The sequence below is a fragment of the Sparus aurata genome, chromosome 2 (assembly GCF_900880675.1).
Source record: "Sparus aurata chromosome 2, fSpaAur1.1, whole genome shotgun sequence".
NCBI classification, from domain to species: Eukaryota; Metazoa; Chordata; class Actinopteri; order Spariformes; family Sparidae; genus Sparus; species Sparus aurata.
In genome coordinates, this window is record NC_044188.1 from 11,560,483 (window position 1) to 11,575,485 (window position 15,003).

General features: G+C 43.8%; 1 protein-coding gene across 2 annotated transcripts in view; it reads left to right on the forward strand.

Annotated features, from left to right (window-relative positions):
* The first annotated feature begins 765 nt into the window (after positions 1-765).
* LOC115571409 (CD166 antigen homolog A-like) overlaps positions 766-15,003 on the forward strand; it is a 42,298-nt gene continuing 28,060 nt past the window's right edge. For both annotated transcript variants that reach the window (XM_030400821.1, XM_030400827.1), the window contains exon 1: positions 766-1,078. In XM_030400821.1, coding sequence (XP_030256681.1) covers positions 1,015-1,078 — 64 coding nt within the window. In that variant the 5' untranslated portion in view covers positions 766-1,014. The remainder of the gene's footprint in view (positions 1,079-15,003) is intronic.

Consider the following 15,003-nt stretch of genomic DNA (forward strand, 5'->3'; position numbering starts at 1 on the left):
CAAAAGATCAGCCGATTGATCAAGTAGCTGGTGGACAGAAAATCAAGCCGCAACTGTGTACGCTATGTTGATTGATTTTAAAATCAGAAATGTCTAACGCTGTGTTTTCCAGCTTCTCGAACGTGTCTTTTTGGCTGCTTTTTCTTCTTATTCTTCCCTTCTTGAATCGCCGTGCGCAGATTATTTTTAGCTTTTCTACGACTGTTGATTAAAAACGTGACTTTGGGCGTTTTCCACTACTTCTTTGATTAATCAGTTATTTGAGAATATCCTCGGCAGAGTCTGCCGCTTTGGTACAGACACTCGGTAACGTGCGCTTTTAAACCAAGTTTAACTCTAATTGCAGGTTCAGGGTGAGGGTACGCGTTCCACCAATGGGTTTTGTGCATGAGACAAGTCTGAGGTGGGGCGTGATTGAAGGTTTCCCTCTTTCCCTGTGTGTGTGTGTGCAGAGTGTGCAGAGTGTGTGTGCATGTTGGATAGAGGTGGGGGGTGGGGGGTGGGGTGGGGTGGGGGGGGGGGGGGGGGGGGGGGTAAAGTGGGTGAGAGGAGGAGGGTGAGTTGAGTGAGTGTGTGTGTGTCTTAGTGTGTTTGGGGTGGGGGGGGCATCTTGAGGAAAGGGGTGGGGTACACTTCTGTGTGGGAGGAGGGGGGAGGTGCTGCTGGAGGGGAGAGGAAGGTGGTGGAGGGTGGGGGGGGGGGGTATCAGGGGCGGAGCTGCCCACAAGCACCCCCCCTCCCCTCTCCTCCCCTCCCCTCTCCTCCTCCCCGCCCTCGCGCTCCGTCTGTGAGCCCCTCGCAGTTACCTGTTCTACCAGAACTGATGTGAGCGCGTGTTGGCGAGCACATGCCACGTTTGGAGAGGAGCCTGAACCTGAAGTGAGACACAGGAGCGTTTTTTCCCCATTTCAAAACCTCACCCACCTGCCTGCAAGAGAACAACTCGACCAAGTGGTCCTAACAAAACCTCTGACACGAACCGAGCCGCAAGGAGGATCCGAGAGACCCGCGAGGATGCACTTGTTGTCCGCCAGCTGCGTGTGCGCCCTCCTCATCACCGCCGCGCTCCTCCACCGAGGTAAGCCATTGTCTCATTAACCGGCCGGCGGGTGCTCGCTGCTCACGCGGCGCCGCAGGTATGACGGGAAGGTCCCGGCAGGTGCCTGTGAAAACTTCAGCCCCGGCTTATCGATCACATTTCCGGGGGGAGAGGCGGAGCAGGCACGCGGGTGGCTCCCCTCGCTTATAAGTTAGTGAGCGGTGTTATAGTTAAGCATTTGGAAGTATTTGTTCTGTTTTCTATATTTATGAATGTGGCTTTTGCTAAAAAAGAAAAAAAAAACAAAAACAAAAAACAGTTCTTTTTATGTTGTTTTGGCATCTTATAAACAACATAATGCACAAATCCCTCTGTCAGATGAGAAAACTCCTTATCTAAATCTCTATAATGTGTGTTTTATAACCCAACTCCGTAAAATTCCCCATTGTTCATCATTTCCTGCTCATATAAGTATATAAAAAGTGACTTTCCTGTGTATAAACTGCTTATGAGACATGAAATCCATTGTGCCACCCTGTTTTTCCCTCCCCCCCTCACACTCCCTCCTCCCCATGATGGGAGAGGCGGGCATCATCTTCATCATCATCACCCATTCTTCACATGTGCTCCTGGCATGATGTCATCGTGATGCCTCATTTTTTTTTTTTATTGTGTGTGTTGTATGTGCTTTCGCAGGCTGTTGAGCCGAATGATGCCGCGTTCACATCCCGTCTGATGTGTTGTAATTATGGGTTGCCTTGTTGGGTGGAGGGAAAGCGCTCCTGACAGGCTCCCTCTAGTAATTACACGCAGGATAAAACACTTTTTTTTTTTTCCTTTTGGATGTGGGCAGTTGTAAAATGGGTTGCACAAGTGAGTGCTTCCAAGTTGAATTCGGGTCTCTTGGGTGCAGAGACTTGGCATTAAGTGCTGGCTTTGAAAAATAGAGTAATTTGATGAAATAAGGGCTGGTTTTCTTTTCTTTTTTTGTGTTGCTGTCTCCAGACTTCCTTGTTGTCTGCTCTGTCGGGCCAACAGGTAGCAGCACCATGTGCTCACATCACTCAGCCAGGGCCATTAAGCAAAGGGCTGCACAAGGAGCTCAGAGCACTCCCTCGGTTAAGGGAAGGGGCGGAGAGGTGGATCTCTCTGTACTCCCTTCGACCTCGTCACACCACGGTGACGCCTGTTGTTGTAAATTAACACCACGCAGCACCTATCAGTCAAGGCTCAGGTGGTTTGTTTGAGAGGAAACGAATGGTCCCTTTTTAAGATGTTTTTTTTTTAACACCGCTGTGCCGCTGCAGTGCCGTGTGCTTGAGACCGGAGGAGAGTGCACTGGGTTGGTAATGAGGTTAGACTTTTTACGGCCCCCGTCCACCCCGGTGTGTGTTTTAGCAGACGTGATGGTCAAAACATGTGTGTGTTTGCTGACACAACAGATGGCCAGTGCTGCCTCGGAGAAAGTGACCCCTGCGAGGTTTCTTTAAACAGAAATATTCGCGTTTCTTTTGGATTTTTGTTTTTTTTTTTGTGCTCAATCTGGGCTCAAAATCTGACTGAGAGGGGTTTTATTGAGTTTGGGATTTGCAATAAAACCGGCATCGATACTTGTAATAAAAAAACAGGCCTGTGTTTATTATATTTGAACAGATGAGAAGAAGGGGAAAAAAAAGCAGCAGCTCTGGTGGGGGGACGGGGGCTTCCTGCGGTCAAGGCCGGGGCTCGTCCAAATCCAGAATGAGAAACCGAGCTCCTGAATTACTCCTAGAACAAACACTGTAGAGAGATGCATCTGTTTTTTTGTTCGCTCCCCGTCTCCACCCTCCACCCTTCCCCCACCACCACCACCCTCGCCCCCTCTCTGAGCAGACAGACAGCCCTCGGTGTCACAGCTGGTATTACTTGTCGAGCGAGCGGGGCTCTCCCTCCTGCTAATGGACTAATCTCTTGCGGGGGTCACCCAATTTCACCTGAGATAGATTCACTCTCCTTTCTTTCATCTTTAACTAGGTTATGTCCAGACCCGTCTCATGAATGCCGTGATGCTAATGCACAGGACAGGATAAAAAAAAAAAGAAGTACACTTGTCTGGCGTGTGAGATTCTGCACAACTGCGTATATTTGTGTGCTTGTGCACGTCTCGTTTTTTTCCGGCAGTTTTCCCCCTCTTGATGTTTGAAGACTCTGCTTGTGGTTGTTTTTTCTTTGAAAAAGAGATTTTTCTTTGTGACTTGGAAAGTATTGTATCCCTTCATGCAAAATTCAGATGCAGCCATGAAAAGTATGGCAACTCAGCCGAATCACGGATTTGAATAGAAATGCTGCATCTGTACTTCACTTTTATGTTTTCGCTTTAACACTTCCTCTCTCTTAGAATAGTTTGCTTGTCTGTTGATCCAATTGTGCTAAAAGACTCGCTCCCTAGCAACAGAAGAAAATCAAATTATGAAATCAATCCTGACCATGTGAATATCTGATTAAATACACGAGGAAACAGGAGAATCTGTGGAATTTAAAGTCAGCGAGCAAAACCATCCTATTAATTCATAGTTCTTCGCACTTATTGGAATAGGAACGCTCAAAATGGACCTATAATGGGATATCTTCACAACTCATTATCTTGCTGATGCTTAACCCATTATAGCAGCTCGTAATGTCTCTCAAAAGGCTCTGTAGGACTCTCCTGTGTTCGAACACAAGTGTGAAGTGGAATCTTTTCCCAGTGTCACACACTTCATATACTTTAAAAAAGACCTTTGGATCAAGTAAAAAAGTGAGACTCATTCAACGTGAGTGAGATAGATGTTCAACGAGAGGAATATGTCTTTTGTGTGTTTGATTGGGGGCATTATATCCTTGATAGGAATAATAAATAAATGGTAATGTGAGCAGAAAAGCAGAGGTGTTGCTCACAGGGAGAGAAAAAGTGTGTGTGTGTGTGTGTGGGGGGGGGGTGCACTTTCATGGGTTCCTCGAAGAAGACAGACAGCCGAGGCCGTACTGTAAATTAAAGCAGCCTTTAGGGTTCTGGAGCCCAGGGTCACCTCTCAGCAGGGGGGTGTGGGATTCCTGCCAGCGCCCCTGGCAGCAGCAGCGCTTTACATCCTGGATGTGAGGATCAAGCTTAATTAACCACTCACGGGGGGAACGTTAGCTTTGAATTGCTAAATAACTAAAAACAAATCAAGATGAAGTTATGGGCTGGAACTATAGATAACCTGAAGTTATGATGAAATGAAAGCGCCGCTATTACATAATCTTGGATGCGGCGTTAAATAGGAAAGAGAGCAAAGAGCGGGTTTTAGTGCACTGCTGAAAACTGTGGGAGCCTCAGATAAGGGGTTGATCATTAACCTGCTCTACTTCTGTGGAGCTGTGAATGCTGCTTTCCAAGCAATTAGGGCCACAACATCAGCCCGTCCCCTGAGGAAATGATGCTTTTAAACATATGCTTGCGGGGCCATATGGTGCGTTTAGACGTACAGGAGACCTGAAATTTAAATATCGACAACTAAACGTAGGAAAGTGTAATTCTGATGTTACACAGCTGCTGCTTTCTTTTGGCCTTTGTCTGCCCTGCACCCCTCACACAGTGGGTTTGGAGTGGTGCACACCAACACATCCACACACTCACACGCACACGCTCTTTTTTTCCACCCCCAGCAGGACACTGAACAGGTGGAGCAGCAGTGTTGATTTGTTTTCAGGGCCATGAAGGGAGCGAGTGTCTCTTTATGATTCCTGTTTGTGTGTGCAGTTGTTGAAAGAAAAGCTTTTTGTTGCCATCACTCACTTTGAGCTCAATGATTAACTTCAGAGTTGTTTTTTTTTTTTTTTTTTTGCCTCGTCATTCACTTGTTTGGAACTTTTTACAGGCTCAAGAACTGTTTGTGCGTTTGCTCCAAAATCCAAACTCCACCTTTTTAGATTAGATGTAGCGGGACGGCGGGGAAAGAAATATGAGTTACCACATGAACATGCTGAGTTTCCTACGCGTCAGAGAGAGCAATTCGCTCTCAGCTGGCCCCTGCGAGCAGGAAGATGTATGAGTGGCCTTGCCTTGGGAAAATGAAAGGACTTGTGTGGCAAAAGTAATCACTCTGAGGCAATGACTCAATGAGAAAAAGGTCTTTTGTCCGCCTGTGACAGTTTTACACACAGGATTATCAGTAAAACAGCAGCAAGTGAATCTTAATTACACTGATGATTGGCTTGCCCCACTTTTGGGGCCAGAATGAGAGATATATTCAATTTTTAGAAACTCTCTGCGAAAATGGCCTCTCCAGCAATCCTTTCTGTGGTGTAATTTGCCTGTCAGGTTAAGAAGTTGAACTTAGCATTTTATTGACTTTCGACACATGCATGTTTTAGACTCGAGCGGGATCATTTTAAGGTAAACACAAGACCAGTGTCTCAGTCTGCTCCTGGCAGTTTTCTCACTTTCCTTACACAGGTTTTCTCGCTCTGCCGTGCAAAATAATGGTTTATTTGTTATCCAAGGGGAGGGACCAGGCATCTATTGTTTCAGCTATAAAGAAAGGCTTAACAACAGGAGAGAGATGACTGTGCTATGCAGTAGTGCCTCTGTCTTTATGCAGGACTACCCCATTGAAATGCATGGAGGTATCCTTGGTTTTGGTGAAAGCCCAACAGCACTCTGAAATTGGGCGGCCCTTGTTTCAGGGACAAAAAGTGAGGTTGTTTCTGTCCTTTGTCATTGACGCAGCCCCCAGCTTTCACTGGATTCCTGTGGACTCCCGCCGACAGTATTGTGAGGCTGGCTCTTTTTAAACAAATGAGTGTATGATAGCGACTTCTTGCTCCCGCTCCTCTCTTTGTCATTAATATGGAACAGCACACACCCCTCGGAGAGGGCACAGAGTAGCTGCTGCCTGTCCCTGCACTTCACATGTGCAACCTGGTGGAGGGGGGGAGCGTCTCTGCTCCATATGAAAAGCCAGTGGCCACACCCAGATTTTTACCGGGGCCTGGATCTTTGTTCAGATTCTCTGTCAGAGTCATTGCTCTGTCTTAATGAATTCTTTGAGAGGCCTCCATTAACTGTGATGGTAATCATCCGACCTCAGAGAGCATATAAGGAATATCATAAAGGGGCGCATAACGTATGTGTGGAAAGCCAGAGGGTGGGTGCTCATGTGCCTTTTGTTTTGTGAATTACATTTAATGAAGTTCTTTTTGTCATTAAAATTTATATTAAAGATTAAGCAAAGACAAAGGAGCAACAGTGTTCACACCAATGACAGCAGGGGGGGGGGGGCAGTGATGAACTCTGATATTTATGCCTGCACTCCCATAAAGTCATTATTTCTGTCTATTTATGAGAGTCAAGCAGAAAGGCGGGACGTTGCTATTGTATTAAACCTGTGTTTTCACTCTGTCTGAGGTTCAGGGAAGTCAGCCGGGTTGACACAGCCTTTGTGCAAAAGGTGAAACATTCATTTCAAGCCCGGGGCCAACTAATAAAATGACATGGAGTTTTGTCTTCCCATTCATTTCTGAATCATCCCCTGTTAGGTCCTTAGCTCTTTTGCAATACTGAGAAGTCGCTCTATTCACTCAGACGCTGTTTAGCAATCTTTCATTCATGAAACGTCGTGCTGGTCCCTGTTACGTCTTTGCCTTTGGGACTCAACAGAGTCCTTGTGTCTGCATATGACCTCGGTATTCACATTCTTGCCTTTTTAAAAGCCGTTCCTTTGTGTTGCAATGATGTCCACTATCCTTCTCTCATAGACTGCCGCAGCAGTCTGCGGCGCCTGAAGCTATCTTTGATTACATGCTGCTTCAGTTGAACTTGCAGGAGACAGGAGTTCTCATTCAGAGCGCCTCTCTCACACAGGGGGATAGCAAGAGTACATCTCTGATTGGAATTAAAAGCTTGTCATTCCGTTAGTGCCTAAATAGAAATCAAGATAGGAGATTAAATGGTCGGCCCATCTCTCTGGGTTAAGAATGTATCATGACACTCTGGAATAGCCCTGAGATTTATAGAGGTCTATAATGCACCCATAGGGAATATAAAGGCCCAACCTGCTCTCAAATGCTGGATGCATTTGAGGGTGTTTTTCTGACAATGGAAGGTCTCTTTTTTTTTTCAAAACTCTCATTAAGTGGATTTCAAGCTGCTTGATAAGATTCACCACTGGGGGTACTGCTGAAGATGCCACGGAGCATGTGGAAATATCAAGGATACGCTCAATTAATTTGAAAAAGCAGGAATTATACATTTTAAAGAAAAAAATCCAAATTGGATCACAGATTGGTGTGATGCTGATTTTCAGTGAATTTGTTGTCACAAAACCAGCAAGCTACCAGATGCAGGAGGCTGACTGCTGAGTCCACACCTCCCTCCGACCTGAGTAAGTCTCAACACACCACATGTTGAAATAGTAAAAATAATGGATAAGTTATTAGAATACTTATTTAGGAGAGGAGAACAGTTTAAATAGCAGACAAGTAAAGGGTGAGTATATGAAATAGTTGACTAAAAGTCTTGAATTACACTTTGAACTACTAAGCTAAAAGTCAACATTTTGAATAGTTGGCTAAAAGTAAAGAGTAGAAATAGTAAGCTAGAAGTCAAGAGTTGAAATATTAAGCCAAAAGTAAACATATGAAATAGTTAGCCAAAAGTAAGAAGCTGAAATAATATGATAAAGTAATTAGTTGACATAGTGAGTTTAGCTAAAGTTAGCTAAAAATAGGCTAAACATCTGAAATAGTTTGCCTCTAGTAAACAGTTGGTTTATCCTGAAGTAAATATTAGAAGTTATGCTAAAAGTAGGCTTAAGATTTTAAAGAGCTAGTTAAAAGCAATCAGTTGAAATAGCTAAATGTAGCATTAATGGATCACAGTAGTGAATTTCCAATTGAAATAGTTAGCAAAAAGTAAACAGTTGAAATAATATATGATAGGAATGTGATGGGTAAATAATTGTAATACTTTGTTAAAAGGGTTCGGTTAAAAGGGTTCAGTTAAAATAGTTAAATTTATATGTAAACAATTGAAATGCTAGGCTAAAACGGAACAGTTGAAATAGTTCAAGCAATCAGGTGAAATCAGGTGTTGAAATGTTCACCTTCTGCCTCTGTCACAGGTAGTCCTATTTGAAAAGCCAGACCGGTTGGGAACCAGTATTCTTCGGATGTTGTTGTAATTATCCCCTGATAATCATATATTTCAGAGGACAAGTTTATTGAAAGATGAGTTTATTATTTGACCCTGCTGGGAACAGTTCTTGCTCTTAACTTTACATAAATCATTAATCTCCCATTCCCTTCTGGCAGCAAGACATTTTCACATTCCAGTCCATGAATGCTTGGCCTCAGGGCATGTATTTCCTAATGAGCAACTTTCTTTCAAGAACCATGATTTAGTGAGAAGAAACGTAATACACAGGACAGATTACAGTATTCAAAACGATCTTGTTGCACATAAAAATGCATCAGCGGTAGCAGCGCTGTGTCCTCAAACCCGACATCGTTTTCTGTTCAAAGACGTCAAGTGGTGGCTTTTTGCTTGGCAATTACCCCACTAGCGATGCTTTGGCTGATGCACGACTTGTGGATGTGTTAGATGTTTTCGGATAAGGCGCTCTGCTTTGCTGTTAAGTATTCAGCTGTTCCACTGCCAGACCTTACACGGAAGGTGAAGAGATGCTTGTCGGGTAATTGGATGCAATACTTAATTTTCTAACGGGACATCTTAGGAGGTCAAGTAGCTGCGAGTTCCCGGGGAGACTTTCTAAGCATTACACATCCCTCTGGTGCAATTTAAATACTGACTTTTGGACTGACTTATCCTCTTAGCACAAAAGAATCTGCGTGTGTGACTCTGATTCGACTCGAGCTCGACTGCAGGGTGGTCATGAAAGGAAAAGAAGGCAGGAATGTTTCAGAGCTAAACTCAGAAGCAGCCTGTCTCAGCCGGGTCATTTAAAAGTTGCTTTATTGCCGTGTCCGGCTATGCTACAGAGTGAGGTCGTTATTAGAAGAACTTTGCAGTGTTTAATTCTGAGTAATGAAGATGCCATAACCCATTATGTTACCATTTATTTTCTCCCATTCAAGCAGTAGATACAGGGGAGATGACACGTAATTTCCAGATTTAATGATAGTGATTTCATTTGAACTTGCTGGGTCAGACAGCACAAAGTTTGACACTGAAAAATGACATGTCATTTCTTTTTCTTTTTTTCCCCCCGCGTCGTGCAAAGCGGATTTTCTCCTCTTTTCCGAGGAAATCTCAGGATTACCTGTCTTATTGTGGAGGGCTTGCCACAGCATGCTCGTCTATAAGCAGCGCCAACGGGAGCAGATAGTCCAAACCAGAACAACATCACAGCCACATTTTGCCATTATGAGAATATTTGTTCAGACAATATCAGATATTGTCCCCCAGTGGGTTTCCAATAATTGAACAACTCTGTTACCTTTCTGCTCAGGGTGGCAGTTCTTCACGTATCACGCTTGAATGATTATATTTCTTATTGTCCTCCTCAGCAATGCCCTGTGTTCACTTTATCTCAGGTCATTTCATCTGCAAATGTGAGTCTTTGTATTGATGACACCTGAAGTGGAGTGAGGCCGGGGAAGAAGTGTGTTTTTCAGAGGTAATCTCACTAGCTGCTCTCTGAGGAGTTTCTCGACACAGCAATGCTTTGAGCTGAACGCCAACATCAGCGAGCTAATGCTAAAATGCTGATATTTAGCAGGTATAAACGTTTATCATGTTGGATTCATTATCTTAATGCAGTAGCACGCTAACGTTTGCTAATTCATACAATACATTTCAAACTAAACCGAAGCTACAACAATTTGTCCTACAGGGAACATAAAGGCTCTCCTCAGGTTCCAACTAATGATTATTTTCATTATTGATTCATCTGAAGGTTATTTACTTGATTAATGGATTAGATCATCAGTCTTCATATAGCTTTACTTGAACCCTATTATGTTTTATTTCCGTACATGCAGTCTCTGTTTTTCAAGCAAAAATATAAACCATTGGCTTGTTCCGGCTTCTTAAATGTCCAAATTTGCTGCTTTTATTCGTCTTTTGTGATAGTAAATGAAGAGTAATTTGGGTTTTGGATGGTTGGTTGGATAAAAGAAGCCATTTGAAGACATCATTTTGGATTGATGCATGAGCGGGTTTGAGTGTGTTTCAATTTTTGGGGACATTTATTAGACTAAATGATTGAAACCTATGATGTTTTTTTTTCCTATCCTTTTGGTCTTGAAAGTTAAAAAGGGCAGAGTCTGCACAAACAGAAGCTCCTCTCTCCCACAGAAACACTGCTCCTGAAATGCCTCGTCAGTAGTCTTTCATTCTGTGACTTCTTGACATCTCTCTACGTCACCATGTCACACATTTGTGTAACTAGTGCATACATATGGCAGGCAAGAATTGGTTTAGCACAGCTGCTCTGTTGTTGTTGTTAGCGGTGCTGGCTCAGGCGTGTGTGCGCTGACCAATCAGAGCAGACCTGGTAGGGCGGCCTTAAAGACACAGAGTGTTTCATACAGAGGGGGAATACAGAGCTGCAGCACTGGACAGTATGAAAACACTAATGTGTTTTTTGAGTTTTAAGGCATGAACACATGTTTAAGTAGTAACCCAAAATAAGATTATGAGCCTGAAAATTAGCAGAATATGTCTCCTTTAATCTTTTTGTCCAGTAGTTGTTGTGATGTTTCAGACCATCATTGGCATTCCTGTTTCATATTTCCTGAATACGTGCAGTGTTTTTTGAACCACAGCGAGGTACTCCTTGTTATCAGAAATGTCTTGTTGTGTTACAATTTTTAGCTTTTTCTGGTCTTTCAGGGGAGCCTCCGCCTCGAGCCAGTGTCTTTTTGTCTGACCCAGCAGCAGAGGCAGCTCATTGCTTCGGAGGACTTTCAGAGCAGCGTTGTTGACTCAGTTTGCTCGAAGGTGGGAAAGTCTGTGCAGAACATTCCCGTGGAGATTTTAACTCCAGAGCACTCGAGGCCACGTTGCAGATATTTTTGTATTTTGCGAGTATCTTGGTATCAGTGGTAAGAAGAGATGTTGGCACGATTCCTTTTCTTATTGACAGGTTTTGTATGAAGTGGGGTGTTTCTCGGCTGTTCACTCTCAGTTACATCTGCAGGGCTTCTTCTGCTCTTGTTCTGGGTGTAGCAGGCAGGACAAGAAGCAGAATGGGAGCAATGCAACGCCAGAGTGGATAGTTAAAAGCACTTACCTTGATGTATGGCTTCCCCTCATGCCATGATGGGAGGGGAAAATGTAATAGCCACTACTAATGAAATTATTATGCCTTAAAGGAGCCATGTTCCCAAGACGACAGTGACATACGCTGAATGACACAAACTGAGAGTGGTTATCTCATCTCGCAGAAACAAGGGACCCAAATGAAACGGCGGGTTTTGGTTTGTTGTGACAGTTTTATCTCGTGTGTATCTCTTTAGGAAACAGGAGCACATTAGCGACCTTGCTTTGACACGAGATAAATCGTCTTTTGGACATAATTCATTTCACATAAGCAAACAATTCCCCCCCCCCCCCGCCTACAAATCATGCACAAAAACCAGCTCGGCGCCATCGCAGTCACAGGAGTAGAAACCTTTCAGCCAAATCATGTTAGCAGGTTATACCGCCGCGCAAATCTGAAAGTCCTGAAGTCGCGAGAAGACTCGGTGGTGTGACAGCGCATGTTAATCTCCAACCTTTCACAGTGCTCCATCAAAGCAGACGTCGGTCCGCGGGTATTAAACGTGAAACCACACAGATTTGATGTGCAAGCAGGTACATAATCCTTTGTATGTATTATCTGCATTCCATGTATTCCTCCCACCGCTCTCTGCTCTGTTTAGCCAGCAGCGGCTTTAGGACCCCCCCGGAGCCAGGAGCTAATGCAGGACACAATTTGAAACCGTCATGCCCTCTTAATACCAACCAGGCTGTTTGGCTTATTGGAATGGGTAGCAGTGCCTGCACTGTTTCACAGTGAAGGGTTAGAAGGTCAGGTCTGTCATTACGAGTGCACAACAGCATACATGACTCTTTGCTCAACTAATGTGAAACTATCAGTCTCGCCACGGCAATTACCACAGATGAAAGCTACACGAGCCATCTGCTAAACAAATGAAAATATCTTCGTGTTCTGGTATTTTCTCTTGTTTACGGCCTAACAGGGCATGTATGATTGAAATGAAGACGGGACTATAACGAAACTAGTTTGCCATTAATCATCCATTTTGTGCTCATGCCTCATGCAGCTACTAATGAAGCACTTTAAGATCGATAAGTGGATGCATTCTTGTTTCCCCACGAAGCGAGGTGACACAGTCGGGGCTGAATCATCTCCCTCTTCCTCCTCTGCTCCGGTCAGGGCCGTGCGTGGGTTTGTTGCCTGCTCTGCGGTGTAGAAAAGGCTCATTTTACCTTCACCAGGGGTGTGTTGTGGCAGCAGGTCTGATTGGTATCCTCAGGCATCACCTGCAACTGTAATGTTGTCATACAGAATATTGTATTATAGTAAACACAACTGCTCCCCCAGGAGCAATGAGATACAGATGTTCAAAGAAATTCCTATCGAGGCAAGCGTGGGGGGCAGGGACGGGGCGTTGCAGTCTTTACAGGAAAGTGAGCAGTTGCGGTGCAGACAGACAGGCAGGTACTTGAACGAAAAGAGGAATCTGTAGCTGCCAGCTGCGCTAGTATTTCAAAATAGAAATATAAAATCTAACCGCCGGTAGGAGGATGTTTAAAGTCTGATGGTTCAGAGGATGTTTGTTCGCATATAAAATATGGTGAGCATAAGCGTTTGTCATGGGTCCTGCTTCAGCTGCAGCTAACAATTATTTTCATTACCGATTCAGCTGTTGCTTCTGTCAGAAAATAAGGGGAATGTGCCTGTCATATGTGCCCCAGATGTGCGTAAATTGGTCGTCTGGTCAAAAACATTTAGTGTAAATTTACCTTAGAAACTAGCAGCTGAAACAGCTCGCTAAGTAATCGTTTGACAAAAGATATATCACCAGCAGCTTAGATAATCGATCACTGGTTTCATTTTTTAAGCAGAAATGGCAGCCTGTCTCCAGTTCAAGCTCCTCAACTGAGGATTTGCTGCTTTTGACATCACTCTACTGTTATGAAGCCTTTAAAACCAGTAAAAGATAACCCTTAAGTCATGTCACGATATAACGATATCCAAATCTGTGACCATATGTAGTCTGACATCATGACAACATTATAAAATCGATATGTTGCCCAGCCCTGACTCCAATAATCAAAGAAATATTGATCAATCAGTTACAGAGATCGTAAATAGTTGCTGCCTTAATTGAGGGTTTGTGATATGTGTTTATCTTTTAGTCTATAAAATGTTGAAAATCTGTTTCTGGAGTGTAACTTCTTCAAATTGTTGTTTAGTCCAACAAACAGCCCAAAGATATTCAATTTACAGTTAACTCTACTAAAGCAGCTTAATGTTCGACGTTTACTTCTTGTTAAATGACATAAACAATGAATTGATTCTGAAATGTGTTGACTGTTCATTATCCGTCGATTGTTTAATCAATTAATCGACTAATTATCCCAGCCCGTCGTGCCAAGCGCCCTTAAGGCTAATGTTAAAATTGATTACACGTGACGTTCCGTCTATAATCAAGAGAGGAGACACTTAACCTAGAAGTCAGTCCTGTTCGAGTTGGCTCGGTTGCTCCGGGCGAGAGAGGCTGGCAGGTTTATGGCCCGTATGCGGGAAAAAAAAAAAAAAAACCCGATACCTGCTGTCTGATGTGATACCTCTTGAAGAGACCCGGTGAAACGACGAGCACTTTGATGTCGAGGAGGTTGTTTTGAATGTGTCAGGAATATTTTAGGGCTGCCTATTAACACATCTGGCTGAACGGAGGGGGTGGGGGGTGGGGAGGAAAGAGAGAGAGAGAGAGAAAAACGTTCTGACAACTTGAGGATTCGCTCCTTGCACTGAGATTTATGGATTCCAACTCTTCGGTAATTCAAAGGGCACTTTCTTCATTAGCGAGAAGCATTACTGAGTGTTGGAGGCTCCATCTGGAGCATCACACCATCTGCTGCTCCTCCTTAACCCTCACATTTATTTTATTAGGCTCTAAACATTTATTTTATTATCTGTGTGGCTGTGTTTTTAAAGCCTTAATTGCGCTGATTACACTTCTCCGTGATTGCTGCGAGAGATGGGTCTGTGATTTTTAATTACATGTGCCAAATAAAGCGGTTTTCCGAACAGCAAGTCCTCCCCCTCTCAGAAACTGCATTTATCTGCGCCTCGTAATATCAAACATTAAAACCACCAGGGAGGCATGTGATCAGATACCTGTTATCAAAGCTCCTCTGAAAGTGTTGTGTTGGAGATCCCTAGAATACAGACTAAGAACATGAAGCAGAGCTGCAGGAGGTATTTCCATGTTTCGCCTTTCATGCGCACACCCCACAGTGAAAGTCAGATCACGTTTGGTATTCTCGTGCTAAAAACGAGCAAAGTGTGAACACCGGTCAAGAGATAAAAAAAAAAAAAAAAAAAAGACAAATCTTTCGATGTGAGATTGAGCTCAACTTCAGCACCCGGGTAAGACTCTAAGAAGTGTTTCAGTAACTGCGAGATTAACTAACTTAAGTTCAAAGCCGCTGTGATTAGAAGCAGAGTGGTTGCGTGTGGATGCCGCCTCTCCATTAGGCATGAGCGAGCAGCACCAATTCAATAACACTCGAAGGATCCTCGAGTATAATAAAGGTTGAAGGCTCCTTGGCGTATGAAAAAGTTATCACATTTAAATTACTCAGAAATAATTGAGAATGAATGAGTGGTTTCTAATCACACGTCTGAATTAACTGGATAGGGAGTTAATAAGGCTCGGCCTTGCTATCCCCCAGCACAAAAGCAACATCTGAAATAAACTCAAAGCAA